Consider the following 19,873-nt stretch of genomic DNA (forward strand, 5'->3'; position numbering starts at 1 on the left):
AGTCTTGCACTTGCTGTTGTGCTTGTGTGCAATAGGATCAGAAAATGTGTTCAAAGTCACCAAGATTGTCAGACTTTGTCATATTTATCCCAGTAGGAAAATGCTGTGTTTTTTCATGTGATTGTATTAGGCTATATTCTGCTAAAACTTCCTGTGTTAAATATAATTTTTATTACTGTTTAATGAAATTTTAAGAGGGAGAAAATAGATGGAGACAAGTACTACTGGTAGCCTTTTAAAATGCACCAGAGGTTTGTGTACTTGATGTCTAATTTCTTCAATATTACTTTTCAATGCTGCGTTGATGGATGGAAAAATATTTTTACTAATTTCTGCTTATCTTGTCTTGCATTTCTTATGCTTCTGAAAACATGGATGGAAAATAACATAGCACTTAATGTATCTGATGATCTGCAAAATTAGATTTCTGAAACACTGCTTTTAGCATACAATAGATGAAAGCTCAGTGATGTCTCTTGTGAATGTGTTATCTACTTTTGGCAACAACATTAATAAAATTCAAGTCTCATAATTTAAACAAATCTTTTATCCTCTACTTCAAATCCTTTAAGATGTGCATAAGCTAAGGCTGTTTATCCATTAGGCTGATTATCGGATCTCGTCAAAACTGGTAACATTAGGGAGTGCTAGCTACTGTTTACCTTTTTTGAGTAGAATTATTTTCTCTGTGTACTATTGTTATGTTATCTTAAAAGTATCTTCAACCAACTCTAGATGTTAACCAATTGCCTAGGAAGTCTGATTGTTCTGTGTAGCTGGAACATGTACAGCTCTATATCTAAGTATTATATCAAAGTATTCCCATAATACTTTCCTTCTAGTTAATTCTAGTTAACACTGAATGTGTTCTCCCTTTTTTTTTTTTTTTGGGGGGGGGGGGGGGGGTTGGTGGGTGGTGGGTTGGAAGGGTGTCTGTAAAGAATAAAGCTGGGGCTTTTTGTTTGTTTGGTGGTTTGGGGTGGGTTTTTTTCCTTTTGTTTGTTTGTTTATTTGCTTTTTGTTGTTGCTGTTGTTCTGTTTTTGAGGGGTTTTTTGTGTGTGTTTTGCTTTGTTTTTTAAATGGTCAAAGGGCACAATTGAATTGTTAAGCCTATAAATAAGAAACTAATATTTGATAAAATCATATTAACATAATATGCAGAACCCATAATGTCAAAAAGTCAAAGAAAAACTGTCTGCTGTATGAAGTGTCCAAGAAATGAATGTGTTATTTGCTGAAATTATTTTCCTGGCTCTGTGCCCTGGGCTTTGCTTTTGTTTGAGGGAGGCTGGTTTGATTGAATCTCCTAAGTATTGAGATGTATGAGTAAATTAGAGGGAATGCTTCTGTGTGGTGAAAATAGCTGCACCTGTTCCCACAGCAGGGTGCGTTTACATCCCCCTGTAGCTGTTTTCTCCCCTGGAGAACCAACTGGACTCTTGCAGACAGACACAATGAGAAGTAGACTACAGCCACCCTTGTTGTGCTGCCTGTTAGCAGCCTGCATCTTGCTGGAAAGTGAGCTTTTGCAATATTCAGTTGAAGGCCCTGTGGTTTGAACAATTAATGTCACAAAAGAATTAATATAATCATTCATGGGATTAAAACACTCATTAGAATGGATGTTAAACATTTCATAGCAGTCTGTTGTTAATGTATTTAAGAATTTTCAATAAAGCTGATGGCACTGCATGTACTTTGGCTTGTTTACTGCCTGAAAGTATCTGATATCTATGAATATCTATTCACATGGAAAAAACCACAAAATAGACCTTTAATATAGAGGTACTTTTGAAAAATGAACTCTGCCTGCATCAACTTGTGCTAAGAGCTGTCAGCTTGCCTCAGTACAGCACAGTCCTTTGAGACACAAGAGTTTAACACAGAACATGCACAGATTGTATCTCTATTGAAAGCTGACCTGACCTTTGCATGGGACACAGGAACTCAACCCCTTTTACACAAGAGCAGGGTGGGTGTCCTTCACCACACTAAAATGGGTATTGAATACTCTTTCTTATCATGTGGGTAAATCATTGATAGGTATATTTTTAGATCTAATAAAAATATCTTCAAGAACACTTCTAAGACTCATCCAATTTTCTATCACATGATTTTTCCATTTCATAATCTAGATGTGCCAGATGAGTTATGGTCACTGTTGGGAGTAGGACACAGTCTGCTGGACAGTGGACTAAGTATTTATTTAGAAGGAGAAAAAAAACATGTTCAGTGTGAGTAGGTTTTACTCTATGAGAATGTTTTCCCAATTCTTCAAAAAATACAAAATTTTCTTAAAACCTGATGCACTATAGAGCAAAACTTGTGCAAAACATTTCATGTAGCTTGCACTTAAAAAATAATTGTACATAACTGCACATGCCACTGGTGTCCTGCTTAGCCACTCTGGTAGCTCTCAGAAGACCATTCTGACATCCTTGTTCCAGCTAGAGAAAATCCTACTCCACCATGCAGGATCAAGTTCATTAATTAGGAAAATACATGTCCTTGTATGTTACATTTAGGTTACACTTCTGCCCTCTTCTGTACTTTCCACACATCTTTTTATCTTTTCCAAACTAGCTTTTCTTCTGGTAGTTTCCCACTTCCTGCAGTGATGCAGCTTGTTCTGTTATCTCCCCTGAGTCGACAGGGGGAGAAGCATGGAGCAGGATGTGAGAGAAGAGAGGTAGCCACGTCTGAAAGCCAGCTTCTGATCTGAGGGTGGGTTTTTGTCCCTGGGCATGTATAGGCTGCTGCCTTGGCATGGTGCCATGGGAAATCTCAGCCCACACTGAGGGCTCTGATTTTTCCAGAGATTATTCAGCCCTCTTTCACAGTCTCAAATGCTGTTTTGTTCTTAGAAGACTCTGACCCATAATTTCTGAGGTAATGTGAGATTTGGACATCCTACCTATTCTTAAATGAGGCAGGTGATTCTGTTGCATATACAATCTTTTCTAAGCCCTGCTGATTTTGGTAGTTTCTGCCTCTTTTCTTCATTATACTTAGCCATTTAAATTTTAACTCCCAGCTGTTGTGCTTCCCTATATATTCCTCCTGCCCCAGAAAGATCACATGATTACAGTTGATTTAACTTTCTCAAACGATCCCAAACAATGAGCAAAGCACTAAAGTGTCCGTGGCTCCAGTTTGTTTGCCTTTCTATTAAATGTATTCATAATTATTAATGTTTTGATATGTCATTGTTAGAAAACTGCAATATCTCCATATTGGCTTTTACCCACAGCCTGAAATTAAAAGTAAATTGAAAAGAAAGCCAGGTTTTGTTGTCTGGAAATCCACTTTAAATTATGCAGATTGAAAACACATTATTTGATTACTTTGGTATTGAGTCAATAAGTTCTAAGTTATTTATTGTGAGGAGTTACAGATATGTTTTCCTTGTATGCTCAAGATAATTTCTGGACACATAGAAGTCCATTATAATCCACAAGTGAGTCACACTGTGAGTATTTTAAATGCAGCTCTGACTTGGATCAGTTACAGTGCAAACTGGGATGATAAAGATACTCTGTATCTTTGCAGAATCAATCTGGCAGACTTGGTTAATATCTGCTGCTGTAAATACTGCCCTACACCATTTGTCAGGGAGTTTGCAAATCTGGAAGAGACCAGGTTTGTTCAGTGTTATTCTCAGTAAAGATAACCTAAGTGCCACTGAATCAAGCAGTTATGTCTGTCCTCTTAGCATTAACTGATAATCTTTCTGAGAATTTTTATTGTCCCTTTTCTGCGTCAGTGTTTTTGTTCCATTTCCTTTGGTCCTTTGTTCCGTGGAATCCCACCGAACTGGGTTGTCAGGTTATCAGAACTGTGGTGTTGACCTATTTTTTTTTGTTTACTTGCTTGTTTGTTTTTTGGGTTGGTTGGTTGGTTTGGGTTTTTTGTTTGTTCATTTGTTTGTTTTGGTTTGACTTTTTTTTATTTTGGTAGGGGTTTTGTGTGTGTGGGGGTTCTTTTTGTGTATGTGTGTGTTTTATTTTACTGTAGGTTTTGTTGTGCTTCTTATCTAAGATAATAATAAGAAGATAAATTTTTTGCTTTGCTCTGAATGTAGGTTGGTACTAGCAGCAAAAGAAACAATAGCTTCTTGTATACTGTTTTACTAGTAGCAAGAACCAAAGCCAGCCTGTGCTTGGTATCTCATAAGATGAGAGAGAAAAACCAAGATTACATCTCTTAATGCTCTTTGGAATGTGTGTGTGCACATGTATGCAGGAAAAAATGCTACAGTTGTTTTAGAAACATAAGCAGCTTTTTATCTACTTAATATCTGGCAAAATGTTTTATACACATTATAGGAATGGATGTCATTTGATGCCAGATCAATTTGTTGTGGTGACCCTTCTTTGCCACTGATATTTGAAGAAACCTGTTTTTGCAGAATTGTTCTAATACCTACGCATGCAGTGCTATTTCAAAGGTACCACAAGGGCTGGCTTTGAGAGGTTTCATTCCTGATGGTCACTGGTATTTTTGGGGGGTGGGCTCGAATTCCATGGGTACATTGGGAAGGCTTGTTCATTCCCCTGAATAGACTGATTCTAATGCTGAGATGATGATGCTTTCCATGACACTGATGAGTTCTGTCTGCTTAATAGCCAGATGATTGCCTTCCCTACCCCTTACTCCCCAGCATGCCCCCAAACACTGATTTTGTAATTGTGGTGTACCATGGATGCATTATTTTCTGCTGCCATTTAATGTGCCACTGGGCTGTGCGGTGAACTGACCCTGTGGCAGCAATTGGCAGAGAATTTGCTTCTTTTCTTCTTTGGTAATAGTATATAAGAAAGTGATCTGCTTTACCAATCTCTCAAGGCCAGGCAGCATCAAAACACTTAAACAGGCCAGAACATGCCACTCCTAACTGTTCGTAAAGGTGCATGATCTGTGGTAGTGGAGGGTCAGGCAGTGTAGTTGTCTGGAGAATGCTAGGAGGTGACACTGCCCTCCTTGTTGTAAAGTTGTGTGCTATACATCAGGATTCTTGCTGTTTTTTCTGGGTACCAGTCTGATTCTGCACCTAAACAACAGAGATCAGCAGCCACCTACAACATCTCTAGTCCACACCAGTTTGGGAAGGGTAAGGAAGAAGTCAGTGATAATTTTACCCTTCTCAATGGTAGATGGCACTGAAGACTGTGCTGCAGTCATTGTATAGCTGTGCTGTAGTAAGAGTAGAACTTCTGGCTACAGTGCAGTTTCAACTCAAAAGACTGTTCAGTGTAATTCAAAGCAGCACACATGAATGGCTTTCTTTCTTTCTTTCTTTCTTTCTGCATGCATGCATGCATGCATGCAAGCAAGCTAGGCCAAGGAAAAACTGCTTTAGTCCGTACAAGGGGAACCATTGTATGAACTTTTTTGTGGCAGTTTGCTGGTGGGCTGGGAAAGCTAGGTCCTTGGCCTCTCTGCTCCTGGATGACTGGCAGCTGCTCCTGTTTCTCTTTGTTTAGGATAAATCCCCTCTGGGATACTTGTTTTCTTGTGACTTTGTGGCACTCATTGTCTGGGCTGGCTGAAGGCCTCATAGGTCTGCCAAAAGGAACACAGATTCAAGATTTTACCCTAAAATATCTGTCTGCAATTTTAGGATAAAGCTGCTACTTCAGGACTGGATATGTCTAAGGGAGAGTACTCAGCATATGGAATTTAAAAATAAAAATGCTGGCTATATTGGGAGATTATACAGTAACCAAGTTTGATGTGCTGCTGAACTTTAGAGAACTTTAGGGCTTTGATTTTGCTGCTGATGCTCTAAATATGGGGTTTTAGTTGTGGTTTTCCTAGAATATGGGCTGCATTCTGAAAGGTGGTGACAAGGAAATAAAGCTTTTACTTTTAAATAAACCCGAAATGTAAAGTTATTATGGAAATGCTGAACGCTGCCAATACTGACAAGTGTCTTTATAAGCAGTGATCAGACAAAGCAAATGTTCATTTAAACACTCCAGCTTTCATAATTTGTCTAGTGCTCTTCATGAAAGCGTCTTTTTTTTTTTCTAGTGCAGTTTTTTAAGGACTTTAAACTTTATTAGTCATCATTTAATATCATAGCAATAGGAGCAAATCCATTTGGATTTTGTTATGACAGTGGAATATAAACTTTTTAAAAATTAAAGATTTTAAATTGATAGAAAAATGATTCCCCAACTTTATGCACAAGCCATGAATATGTGTCCTCCAGCAGTGAGACTTGTATTTAAAATCCAAGGTCAAAAATTAGAAGAAAAAAAGGCACTAAATCTTTTATCTCTGCTGCTGTAGAATATTATATTCCTCTTTGCTATTATGCATCTATCATATATAGTTGATCATGTTACGTGATCAACTGTAGTGCAAAATTGTATCTCAGGAAGGGATATATAAATGTCTTGTCTGTGACTCTGTTTAAATCTCTTAGCCAAATAGTCTGTGTGACTTTGTAGCCTGGAAATTTGTAAGACAAGACAGCCACGTTAGGCATCAGTGCAGTGGTAGAAATTTTTCAGTTTTCTGTTGAAGATAAAATTAGGTGGCACTCTGCCTGAGCCTTTTTACTATGGTTACTGATGAGTTGCACAAGCTTGTAATAACTGAGTACTCTAAATGATTTGATGGTGATCCAAGCTCTGCTTAAATTCTCAGATCTCAATCTGATTTTGTTTAGCCAAAGTAAAGGTGGCCAGAAGTGCCATTTCATTTAGTGAAATAAAATACTCAAAAATTTCGGCATAAGCTGAATATGGTGAGCTGAAGAACAAGGAGAACACTCCAATGTCACACTCCAGTACCTGGCCTTGTGTCTGTCAGATCCCTTTAGCTCATTTGTCTCTTGAGCTTTCTTATCTCCTTTTATGCAGAGGCTTTATTCCTCATCTGGAGTGCTCCAAAACTGAGCTGAAAATGGTGGTACTTGTTACAAAACCTTCTTTGGTGTCGTGCTTACTTAAAACTTGACTTCATGCTAAAAAGTTATTCAATGTATGTTTTCTATTTTAGAAACTTATTCCACTAAAATATCACCTGTTCAGTTTTCAGAAGTACATTGGACACTGTGGAAGAATGTAGATTTTTATAGAATCTGAGATCTGTTCACACTGTGTTGAGGGTGTTAGCCATGGGAAAAGGAGATTACTTAAATGTAGCAAAAAGGGCTGACCAGAACATTCTGCCAATGATACTTTATCAGAACCAAATATACTATCTGGAGTTTGATTTGCTTTTGTAAACTTAGTTACATGATTTTCATTTGTGCTAAGCATAAGATGTAATAGGAGGATTAAGTAATTCATGAACATGACTATAAATAGTGGTCAGCAGCGAATGATAATGTTCTGGCAGGGATAGTAGGTCCCAACCAATCTCAGAGGCTTGTAAACAGAAATGAAACAAAATGGCACACAGACAGTCAAATTAGATGGCATAAAAAACTTGGAATATTCTGCTTTTTTACAGTGTCCTTGCTGACCCAGGCTTGACAGTGTGAATTGGGGAGGAGGAGTTCCTCCTTGAATAGTTGCATAACTGAGGCACAGAACAAACATATGTTATATTCAGCTAACAGTGGGAACTTAGATGTGCTTTATAAAATGTGTTAATGACAAAAATGTTTTAGCTTCCAAGGCACCAGGCTGCTGGCATTGCTTAGTCCTTAATTGGAGGTTTATATGAAACTTAATTTTTTGAAACTGAAACTTACAAATACAAAATAATGTGATAACCAAGACACACACTGTTGGTATTTAGGAACACATGGAGTGACTAGTCTGATTTGTCTGTATCATGTGTTCCACTGTTGCTGTATTTTGTTGTATGGTTTTGGAGTTAAAACTTTCCATTTTCTGTCTGTCTGGACTTTATTGTTCTAGTTTGAGTTTGTACAGGTTTGAATTTGTTCCCAAAGGTGATCTGCAAGAATTTTTTCTTAACAAATCATGCTTATGCATATTACTTTTATGAAGCAGAAAAACAACTTGAAAAGGCTAAAAAGAAATTCTGTTTTCATTAACCTTCAAAATATCAAGACTGTCAGCCCAGGTCTTCTGTGATTATGCTGAAGGACTGAGATATATACTGTTAGCTCCTGAATCTTAAATGAAGCAGCATATGTGTAGAATCTTTAATAAATTCGTTTTTTTCCAAAATGTTAGACACTAAAGTGAAGTGGGTGTTAGTAAAAACAAACAAAAGCGGAGTTTTGAGCTTCTGGCTGAAAATCTCCTACTCTCTGTTACTGCATCTCTTTCTCTTTGCTCTTGCAGCATTGCTTTCCCCAGTCTATAGCTGTAGCATAACCTTGTCAGCCAAACCCAGCTTCTCAGTGTGAGAAAACATGCAGCTCAGTGTGAGAAAACGTGCAGGGTAAGGAGCTGCTGCCTAAGAGCAGCTGTTTCTCTCCTCACCCTGCCCTGCTTGGCATTGACTGCTGTTTGCCTTGGGAGTGGAAAGTCTGTGGGATTTTCATGCTGTTCGTAAGGAACTTGGTAGCAGTGAGGTGGACAGGTAAATAGCTGACACAATGTCATCACTGTCATTTTGAGGACTTCTTTATCTGTGGAAGGTGGTAAGGCTTCTCCTCCAAGGACAGACCTTGTATCCATGATGGGTTGTCGTAGCACTTGGTGATTGTCTCCTTGTTGCAGTTTCAAATGATGAGTAGTGTTGTGCCAACCATCAGGCCTTTTTCTGTCAAGGAAATAGTGGTTAGGAACATTCTCAGCTGCTTTCATAAGTCACTCATTCCCTTCATGCAGGCTGAGTACAGTGGTTTGCGCAGATGCTGGCAGTCTGGGATTCTTATCTTTGTGAAACCTGTAGGACAGATAAGTTCCATTTCCTCTGTGGTTTTTCTGGTCTGCATATCAGCTTTGGAAATTTATAGTTATCTTCTGGTGTTTCTTCCCCAGTTTCTCTGGGGTTTTACGTGTGCATTCATTTGTGAATAATGACATGCATTTCACTAGCATGTAGCCTGATTGCAAAAATGCTGTGTCACTGCAGAGTTTTTCTGGATCTTTGACTGTAATATAAGCTGCAAATATTTGAATATTTTCCTTCTATTGCCTCTTACTGTTCACCTGAGATACAGGCATTTTGATGGAAGGATGTGCTTGGGATGCTAGTACATGCTATTTTATGTGTTAGTATCTTGAGATTTTCAGGAATGAGATACGTGTAAGCTGTTGTTCAACTTTTACATTATAATAGAAAATTGTGTTTAACAGAAGCTCTTGGTTACAGCAAATCAAAGCTCAGTGCAGAGCTCTGTCAATATCTCACTCCTTTTCCTTAGTCCCTCTTCCTGTGTTCCTCTCTTTTGTCTCTCTCTCCTTGCCTCCAGTTTCCATACCCTTTTTCCTGGTTGTCTCCCATTTTAATTTCTTTGCCATGTCCTTTACTTTTGTTTTCTTTGCCAGCTTAGTTGTGCATTCCTCTTTTTCCTCTCCTTGCCCCCTGAAATAACACTCAGACCTCTGTCAAACCTGGCATTTGGGTTTTTTGTTGTTGTGAAAAACAAGCCTGAGGTGATAGCCCTGTGGTCAGGGTCATGCAAAGTGGATTGAGTGGATCCTGGCAGGTATCTGATGTATTTGGATACATCTTCATCTTGCCAGCACACCTGGCACAGGTGCATTGTCACTCTTGCTACTGAGTGGCATTTGTTTTATCTCAGGCTGTAGATTGTTGACGCTTGACTTGATGAACTTCAGTTTTCTTCCATTGTTAAATTCAGTAAACAAGAACTTCTGTACACAGCAGAGGAATAAACCTTTTGTGCTCTATGATAACTGCATGTGTTCAGCATTATACAAGTGATTCTTTCTGAATCAGCATCATAAAAATTGTCATTCCATTTGTTCTACTTAGGCAGGGCTGCTTCCTTTAATGACCAAAACAAACATACATGTGTTACTTTTTTTTCCTTCTAACTACTGCTCTAGGAACCAGATGGTAATGGCCCACCTTTGAAATTCTACCAGATATAAACTTGAACCTGAGCAGTGCCTATGCCTGTGCAAAGCACCACACGTATGTTTGTGAGAGCCTAATCCAGGGACCTTGAAGTACTGATGCATATATGAGGGACTGTGTTGCTTTGTAGACCCTTTGTTTCTAAAAAGAAAGGAGCAGTCTGGTTGGAGCTTGATGCATCTGTGTTCCTGGCTGGTAGCTAGAGATGGTAGCCAGGGCAGGAAGGTCTTCCGTGTTCTCTCTCTACATGTGATGAATTTGTTTATTGTCTGCTGCACTTGACACATCAACGCTCCTGTAAATGTAACTTTTTAAAGTGTATTTTACACTGCCTTCTAGATGTGTTGGTTCTGAAGCATTTCTTGGAGTTGTAAGTTGTGTGCATGGTTCTTGAAGTGCTTTGAGGGCTATATGTACTGGTTTGTTGTGTCCATGGTACTAAATATGACCTTGGAGTGATAACATGGGTATTGATGAGTAAAAACTTCAATGCCTTACAAATTTGCTGTGCAGCTTTAGTATGAATTTATTTTTACCTTCTATTTTAGCATGGAAAGGTTTGCTTACTGTTGCAGAATTAATTCATGAGTGTTTGCCTTAGAATGTCGTGAGAGCCCTTAAGCTTTTAACCTTAAGCTTTAAGCTTTTAAAGCGTATATATCTGCCTAACAAAGTACTCTTCACTTCACATTGTTTACATGCAGACAGGTTTTCATGCTGTTATTATTGAAGTGATGCTGTCACCGCTGGGTTAACTTTTTTCTGGAAAGGGGCAGAAATGGAAATGTGAAGTGACTTTTGCCACTTGATTTGCAGACTTTAGCCTGGAATCAGATACTGCTCTCAACTGGACCCTGGTTTCTGAGACATATACTAGGGAATAATAGTGTTTAACTGCTCTTGCTAGGTTGACTGATAAGTATTTTGTCTACCTTTGTTAATAAAAATGCATGATTGCTTATCAATTCCAAGAGTTTATAATGATCTAGTTTTCAGAATGTCTTATAAACAAACTGGACATGAGGAGTAAGCCCCAACATAAACTTAATGTTGTATTTATAAAGAAAAAAAATCCCTTACATTTTCAAGTTTGCAATCTATAAGGCTTTTTAAATACATGAAAAGTTTGCTTGTGGTTTGTTTTTTCTAAGCTTTCTTTTTCCATTCCTATTCTTTTCTGCCATTTGTGTTACATGCAGGCAACTGGAGTTATTTCGGATGGGGAGAGCAGCTGAGTACGTAACAGTTTGATTTCTTGCAAGCTTTCTGGTCGTATAGTGATGCAGCATGCTCCAGTACAAGGAAAAGTGGAAATATTCATGCATATAGAAAATATGTTCTGTTATATTTTCTTTCACTTTCACTTAGTCTTCATATTTGTGTGGATGGATGGCTGTTCATTTTTTCTTGTTTTAGCTTTGTTTTGGTCATGTTTTAAATGAGTTGCTTATACCTTCTACTGGAATTTGAGGACGTGATGGCAGAATTGGACTATTACTCTTTTCCTATAAAGGTGATTCTAGTTTGTTGCTTGTGTGTGTCTTGTGTTGTTCTTCATACCTATGTAAGCTCAAATCAGTGTTTGAAGTAATGGAAAAACACAAGGGAATCTGTAGTCATTGTCTTACTAAGAGAAGAAGGTATGGTGGAAATATATTCCAAATGCTACGAATAGGAGTAAATCTGAAAAACTAAATGATTGTTGCAGACCAGTGGGGTTTTATAGACTGTATTATGTTCAACCTCAGTGAGACAGTATCATGGCAAAAGTGGCAGGGCTTTGCTTTCACTAGTGCTGACCAGTCTTGGACAGTTAAAACTCGGGTACTGCAGCTCTCTGTGATATATAGAGCTGATGCCACACCTGGAGAGTGGTGTGTTAACTTCTGGTTAGGCTGCAAAATTTTTGTTCTTTTTTCTAGAAAATGTGACTGAAACATCTTTACTTTGTCAAAGTGCTACAGATGCCAACAGGCAAGGCCTCTGCTCCAGATACAGTGTGTGGCTTCCACAGTCTATAGAACAGTCTATGGGTTGATCCATCAGTCTTGAAACAAAGGTGTTTTTTCCCTGTGTAAAAGTCAAGAATGAGAGTGTTGCTTAGGGGAGCATGCAAAGGAAGATCAGTGACTGCATCCAGCAGGGTGGAGATTCTGCCTCGTGCTTTTCCATTTTTGATGTAACGGAATTTGGAGAGGATGCTCTTACTGCTTCTGAGTCTAATGTCCAGCTAATGTTACAGTGCATTTCATATGTGGACCTGTTCTGCATTTTACAAGTCTTCCACTAGTGACTTCCCCACTTCTTCTCCCACAACATTTTTTGTCCTCTTTGTTCTCCTGTCTTTGATCAAATGCAAGTTCTTTGTGCATTGCCAGTGTTAGCCAACTCATTTGTGCTGTCAGTGCTGGATGTCTCTATTGTTTATTCTTAGAGGTGTGGTAGGATAACTGAGAGGTAACTAATTAAATTTTTACACTAGAGTCCTAAGCAGCTTTATTTTCCATTTTTGGGTGTTTGGGAGGGAAATGGGGTGTTTAAGCCCTAGTCAATGAGAAGTCTAGAAAGGTTGTGTACGTGTATTTCTCCTGTTTATCCAGATAGTCAGTGTGTGGTGGTTTTGCTTTAAAAGACAGTTGTATTCATGAGCCTCCCTCCCTTTCCCTTCTTCCTTGCTGTGCTGTCCTCTTTGAAATAATTTTAGCATCCTTACAGTCAGGCTTGGGCCAGTGTTATTGGTGTTTCCATTAGGCTGACAATACAATGAAAAATGCACTTCTAATTGTAACACTTAAACAGCAGCTGAGAAGGAAGCAGCAGAAACAGTATGTTGATAGCTGGAATACCTTTTCCTGGTGAGAGCTTCGTGCAATAGGAATACTGTAGCCCAGACCCTTGTTAGTTGGGCAGAGGGTGTTTTAGGAAGAGGCATCTTGTACTGTTGACCTAGTTTCACTTTAGGAAAGGAAAAGACTTGAAGAAGTAGGGTAGATGTTCAAGGGAGTCTTTGCACTTCAGCCTGTCAGTTCTGTTCTTGGCTGTTGAGTGTTTCAGGAGCAGAATATTTTCAAGTGAGGAAAACAGGATTATGAAAGCTCTTAAACTGAAGACTTAATATGGCAAACATGCTGTCTTTAAAAATATGCAAATTTCTAATGTTTTTTTAAGCCATGAGGGCAATACGATGAGCTAATGACCTGCATTTAAAAGTGCAAAAAGTTGCATTTAAATAATTTCTCAAAACCTAGGTGATTTTATAATAAAAAAGACATGGAATAGACTCAGAAAACATACTTGTGTCCTTTTGAGGTCTTTTTCCTTCCTTCTTATTTCAGTAGTCCTCTTTAAGTATACATTTTGGTTATAAGATTTTACAAAGTATATTTGTCATAAGTGACCAGTGGTTCAGTAGATGATGGCACAGTGGGATCTGAGGCTTAAGGAAAGAAGCTGTTGGCAGCTATGATGAAAAGAAGTTTAAGTGGATGACAGATGGGGAAGGTGAATTAATTGCAATGCTCTTGTTGTGGAGCTGACAGAGACTTTTGCTGACCTGGAAGTTATTGCTCCAGTTAGTACACTTTATTTTCTTCTACCATTATTAAAATAGACAAAAGCTGTGAAAAGCTCAGTGCTTGTTTTGGAGAACTAATGAGAGTTTTGTTTTTGTCCAAGATTTTTCTCAAGTTTATAGAAGATAACTAAGGCTTGGAGGACTGGAATTCAGCTCCCAGGGGCTGATGACACACTGTGCTGGAAAAGTGGGAGGCAATTTGAACTGAATACAGTGTTTTGAGAAGAGCTCCTGCTGTCCCTTGGGACCTTAAACCAGCAAAACCACTTCTTCAAGTGTGTTCTTCCAGCCACCTGTAATAATTTTGTTGCTAGCTTTCCTTCCTGTCCTGAAGTTTGATTTAAGGAATGTTGCCAGAGGCTAAAGGACTGGTTGAGCTGGCATAGCAGGGCTGTCAAAGTGGTTTTGAGGTCAAGATATTAAAAAATGTGTTCTACCCTGCAGTAGTCCTATTATAACTTTTGGGGGTGGGGATTAGGGGAAAGAATAACAGTCACAGAAAGTATCTCCTTCCTTGATTTTCCCCACTCTGTGAAATCCTACTGTGTGGTGTGACTGCCCCAATGGGTTTTCTTGTTTTGCTGCCTATATGCATGAATATTCAGTAATGAAACATGAACAGCATGATTCTGCCTTGCCCTTCAGCCTTACCCACAGCTCTCTATGCAATGGGTCCAGTGACAAAGAAACCGTTTTCATCCCTTGACAACTCTTTGGTATATGTGAAATTTCTCAAACTGGGGTAAAAAAAATTACTGTCTTTTTATGTTTATTGTTATGTGTCTTGTTACCAGTTAACTGATCTTCTGAGACTGAGGCTAAACTCCAACTTTACTTATAAAAGATTTGTTTTATCACCTGTTTGAAGAAAACAGTGCTTGAATTTATTACACCATGTGTGTTGTGAGGCATTTTTTGCTGAAACACAGGCTGTAATGCCTCCACTTGAAGAGGCGCTGCATCCCCAAAGCCACTTCTGCAAGTTCTTGTCAGTCTCTTAATTAAAATTTAAGCATCAATATGTTAATGAATGGGATCATCATTATATGTTGGCATTTCAGAAAACACTTTCTTGCAAAAGAAATGTGTGCTATAAGCCACATATGGGCCAGGTTTTGATGCTTTTTATCAGGCTGAGCAATGTCTTCATTTGAGAACACTTGTGTTAAATAAAGTGAGATTGCTCATAGGGTAGTTGCAGTTCAGCATGACTAAGAAGTTTTTGAGTTGGCTCTTAGTTATGAGTCAGTTGATGATTTCTGACTGGTATTAACATCTGTGGATGCTGTTAGGTTCATGGGGCATACATCAGAGAAAAAAACATGTTCCTGCCTCGTGAAGCCTTGCATCCTTTAAATATGCCTCAGGGAGGCATTTTATGTCATGACCTCAAAGAGACTTCCTCCTGCAGAAAACCAGTAAGAACTCTGAGAAATTCTTGTGTCAGCTTTCATAAACGTATGTGCTCTAAATGTTTGTTTAACATTTATGCTAATCAGCTTTTTTGGATGTTTCTTAGAGATACTGTGGTTTATGTGGGAAATGTTCATTTGGTAGTGCAGAGGTGAGATGTGATGGCTGGTTAACAAATTCAGATAGTGCTTCTACAACAGTCTGATTCATTTAGAATTCTCTGAGCCTGTCAGCTGGTCAGAGTTGCTGGCCCATAGAAGCAGCGTTCTGCTTCCTAATAAACTTAACTGTGTAAGTCTTTGCACTCCCAGTATGAGTGAGTCACTGGATTCAGGTTTTTTTCACCCACATAATTGTACTACTGATTTGTATTTTTTGTTATACATTTGAAGGTAGCTAAATAGTTCATCCCTAAAGCTGTTGGTCTGGTGACTTTTACCAGATCCTAAACCTGTATCTCAGTTAGGCTGCTTTCAGCCTCTACAACTGCTGTGATGATTAGCTGGAGCCACAGCTGAAGAACTTCCCATCATACAAGAGTTACTTAGGCTTCCCCTTAAATGACAGTAACATTTGATGGGACGAAGAAATTAGTTGAGCAGCAAAGTGAGGCATTAAAAAGCTCTTTGCAGCAATGTGTCTTCTGTCCCAGTAGAAGTAATTATTGTAATTATTGTATGGCTCAACTGTTGAGCGATAAGAATGACATTGCCCACCTGAGTAATAGCTTGTTATTCTTGTGAAGTCAGTGTGAGCCTCATGATTGACAAATAAATTTGCCCTTGCTCCATAGGCTGGAAGTTTGCTGCTCCTCAGTGGAGTTTGGCATATGAAATCATTTCTGTGTAGTAAATTTTGAATGTTTTTCCTAAGCACTGAACTGTGATAAAATTGATGGACACTGTTCTTTTAATAAAGCTGAATACAGCAGCATATGATTGCTATTCATTTCTATTCAATTGACTAGAGACTGACAAGAACCCTGCAGCATTTAAACTACAAAAAAAAGCAGGAGGCTTAATCCATTTTCGGTGTGGACAATCAAATTGAATTGGTTCCACTGAAGAGTGTAGAGCAGGGCTTTTTCAAGTGGCCTGTATTTTGCAGATGTTTACTGCTGCTGTTCTTTTGTTCTCTTCCATCTACTTTAGAGCACTAATCTTACTATGTTGTGAAGGAACCAAAAAGATTAGCAAGAACAAATTGCTTGAATAGCAAGAACTTCAGATTTAAAAAATGGAAATTGAGTTAGAGATCTGGGAAGCACTCATGGAAGAAAAAGGGGTTTCCTGATGCTGCATTCCATCTTTTTGGAATTTGAGCACTTAAATGCAGAGTTCTTTAAGGATCTGGAATGTAAAGAGCACTTTCACTTTGTTGTTCAGACTCATGATGAATGACTGTGTAGGACACTATTGGATAACCTACCAGAGAGGGCTTTAATTTGATTGTCCTTTTTAGACAGACTTGGTGGCAGAGAGAATGAATAATGGCTGATTACTATTTTCTTTTGTTTCAAGCATGTTAATGGTGCACTCCTCTGCCTTATAGTGTGTGTATTTCACTGTAAGCTTGCGAAGATAACCTTGCATCCTGCACAGCCATACACAGCCATATACTTTTGATACCTTTCCTCACTATAATTTGGCGTTCTCCCTTCCTGAGGAGTTTATCAAGCAGAAGAGTTTCTGCAGGCATAGGAACTCACTGGAAAGGAGCTTTTTCCTTTTGTGAAGGTTATTATTAGTGTTAAGTACTATGCTTAAGCTAATGTACCTATATGTGTTAAATGTAGCAATTTCCCCCTGTAAGAAGTAGTATAATTGTTTATAAGCAGAACTGCTCTCCCAATTCTTCCGATTTTCCTACTGAGTACTTTCCATTAATTTCTCCTACCTTAAACTAATACTTAAAAAAAAAAATAAAAAAAGCATTAAAAAATCCAGAACCACAAAGTTCTGGATAGGAATGCTGAGAAGAAAGGACAGTATGCCAGCTTAAAAGTTGAAAATTTTTCAGAAAGAGCTCCTTTTCAGAAAGAATTGTTTTAGGGTTTGTGGTTTTTTTTTTTCTTTTCCTTTATCTAAAGGCTCATTTTAGCAGCAGCAAAGTACCTGAAATTTGAAGTGCTAGGGTTTTTTGTTGTCGTTGTTTGTTTATTTTTTGGGAGGGAGGTGTTTCTTGTGTTTTAAATAAAGATGTCTTTATCTGCTTATTAGTAATGACTAAAGAAAAACAAACTCCTGTCATAGGAAAGGGGAAAGGAGGGTATGGACCTGATCTGTGCAGTTCCCTGGTGCACACTTGAGAGAACTGGAGGTTATAGCCAGCTCCCAGATGGAGATACAGCCACAGCATAAACGGTGTTTTTTTGTCATTCTTCCAAAACAAAAGGTACTCCGCTGTCCCAGCAAGGCAAATTGAGAGAGCTGTGCCCTTAAACTGCTTTTGTCTCTTAGCCTTTGAAGATGCTGACAGTGCTGTGGATGACCGGGACAGTGACTACCGCAGCGAGACGAGCAGCAGCGTGCCCCCTCCCTACCACACCACCATGCAGCCCAACGCCTCTGTGCACCAGTTCACGGGCCCGGCTCGCCTGCAGCAGCAGGGAGTTCTGAGGGACTCCTGTGCCAACTCCCTCCAGAGTTATGATCTGGATTATCGGGAGCATGTGGCTGTCAGGTGAGTGCTGTTTTATGTGTAGCTCTCCTTTCCCCATTTTTTCCAATGCAGACCATGAAGATACCAAGCTGTCAGGGGTGGGCAGATCAAGGGCTCTGTAAGTCTTCTGGTGGGAAGGTGTGTGTGTGTTGTTGACACTGGGACTCTGCTGTGAACCAGGAAGAACCCATGAGGGTATATGTTACACCAGATCTGGCAGTTTAGGCAGTTACCTTTAAAAGATGTGCTGAACTTTAGGTCATTTACTCTTGGTTGTATTTTCCCCTTACTCTCTGAAGGCTAGAGTGGGTAGTTGCTTGTTCTGGCATAGGTGTGCCTCCAAAGCCAGTGAAACACGTCCTAGCAGAGTTATCCTATTGGGAGCTTCTTTCTTGGTAGAGATTTATTTTCTCTTCTGGATTAGCTCTAGTTCTATTAGACCTGCCAAAACAATATATTCAAGAAGAAAGTCTGTAACAGATTAGTTGTTGGGGTTTTTTCCTATTATCCTGTAACACTGTTGAATGGTGTGCTTTCTCTTTACATTTACTTTCAGCTGTGTGAAAGATAGTTTGTTTGCTCTGATCTTTTTTTTTTTTACCATAAATCAGGACTTTCACAAGTGTTTTTAACTTGTTGAAGTATTGAGCATTGCAGCACTAACTCACCAGGATCAATGGCTGTGAGCTAGGGCTAATTGTGCAAGGTGAAAGCAGAAGATTTTGGACACTGCTGGTCAGCTTGGTAAGAGTGGTTCTGTAGAGCAGGCTAAACTGCTGCTTCTGCCTTTGGTGAGGAAGGAAGAAGCAGCTACTTCAGCACTATCACACTTAGAGGTGCAGAGTTTTATTTGTATTATAACTGATTTGTTCTACCTCATCTCCCTTGGTGCAAAAATTCTTGTTTTCTGAAGCCTGTATCTAAATTCAACTATTTTCTTGAGCGGCTGAGGCTACGTTTTGCCTTCTTGATGTATGATCATTAATGGTAAGGGGTGAAGTTTAATAGTAGCATCTAATGTTTTTAGTGTTACTGGGGTTTCAAGAATAGAAGCAAATGTGCCAACAAAATGCATTTACTGCAGTGTGATATGTCATTCCTGGTGCTCTAGTCCCAGTTCATTAAATGTCTTGTATATAAACAAGTTATTCCCTTTTCCATATGAATCTGTGCTGCTGGCTTGCAGTGGTAAAATTGCTGAAGATCTGACTGAGGAGATGAGCTGAGGCTTTTTCTTTTTGGAAGAGCTGAGCTGAACAGGGGTGTTGGACCCCCAGTCAGGGGAAGCCAATGGTGGCGGCATATTTTTGGGGTTGTGTGATTTCTTGGAGTGGTGTTGACAATACAGGCAGTTTTTCATGGCTCACTTTGCCTGTAGTCAGTGTATATGTGAATTTATATCTGTATCTAAAAGATAACTGTGTTTGAAAGACCTTCCAAAGAACCACTGCTGGTTTGAATTGTTAGAGAATACCAAGCTGGAGTATATTTCTTTTCTTTTCCCCCAATTTCCTTAAGGTATTGATGTAAAAGGATCTGGACTGATAAAATTTGCTTAAAAATCGTGAGCTTTGTAGTTTACTATGGTCTAAAATTACTTTCAGTCCAGAAATGCAAATCCCTGATGGTGATCTGAGCATTCCTGTTCCCATGTGCGTTTTCCACATGCCCAGCAAGATTCTTTGCCACATATTTAATCTTAAAACATAAAATATGCAAATAAGCTTTCTAAAGAAGCTACGTGGGATTCTCTTACTTACCAGAAAGGTATTTCTAACAAGCTTGCTGAAAAGAAGCACGTGGGTAGATCTTGAATATTTTCAAAACAAAGTTGTAGCTGAGTATTGCAGGAACAAATTGTATTTGACTTTTGTTCCTAGCAGCTCTCAGTGCTGTGTACCAGGCAGTCACCTGAGGAGATCAGTGTTCCTGGCAGACTGCTGCTGGTGGTTGCTGTGAAAATGAGGGCTTGTAGGAGGCTCTCCTGGTCAGACCCAGAAGAAGCAGACAAGAACCTGGTAAAACTTGTCTTGAACTTGGCGAAAGGTTGTCAGTGGCAAGATGCCTCAGTTGAAACTGTCTGTTCTAACACTTTTTTTTTGGGGGGCGGTTTTATTGGTTTTTTGGTTTTTTGTGTTTTTTTGACAATATTTGAGTTTGGATGAAAAGGTTCTGCTTCTCTTTATTAGCTGTTACATGTGATCATATTCCTTTGATAAAAGTAATGTATTTTCTTCCAACCT

At 39.0% G+C, this 19,873-nt stretch overlaps 1 protein-coding gene across 3 annotated transcripts in view; it reads left to right on the top strand.

Annotated features, from left to right (window-relative positions):
• The window catches only part of UNC13B (unc-13 homolog B), a 207,018-nt gene that overhangs the window by 45,011 nt on the left and 142,134 nt on the right, over positions 1 to 19,873 (top strand). For all 3 annotated transcript variants that reach the window (XM_063421947.1, XM_063421948.1, XM_063421949.1), the window contains one exon: positions 17,429 to 17,651. In XM_063421947.1, the coding sequence (XP_063278017.1) occupies positions 17,429 to 17,651 (223 nt within the window). The remainder of the gene's footprint in view (positions 1 to 17,428; positions 17,652 to 19,873) is intronic.

The sequence above is a fragment of the Prinia subflava genome, chromosome Z, assembly GCF_021018805.1.
Source record: "Prinia subflava isolate CZ2003 ecotype Zambia chromosome Z, Cam_Psub_1.2, whole genome shotgun sequence".
Lineage (NCBI taxonomy): Eukaryota > Metazoa > Chordata > Aves > Passeriformes > Cisticolidae > Prinia > Prinia subflava.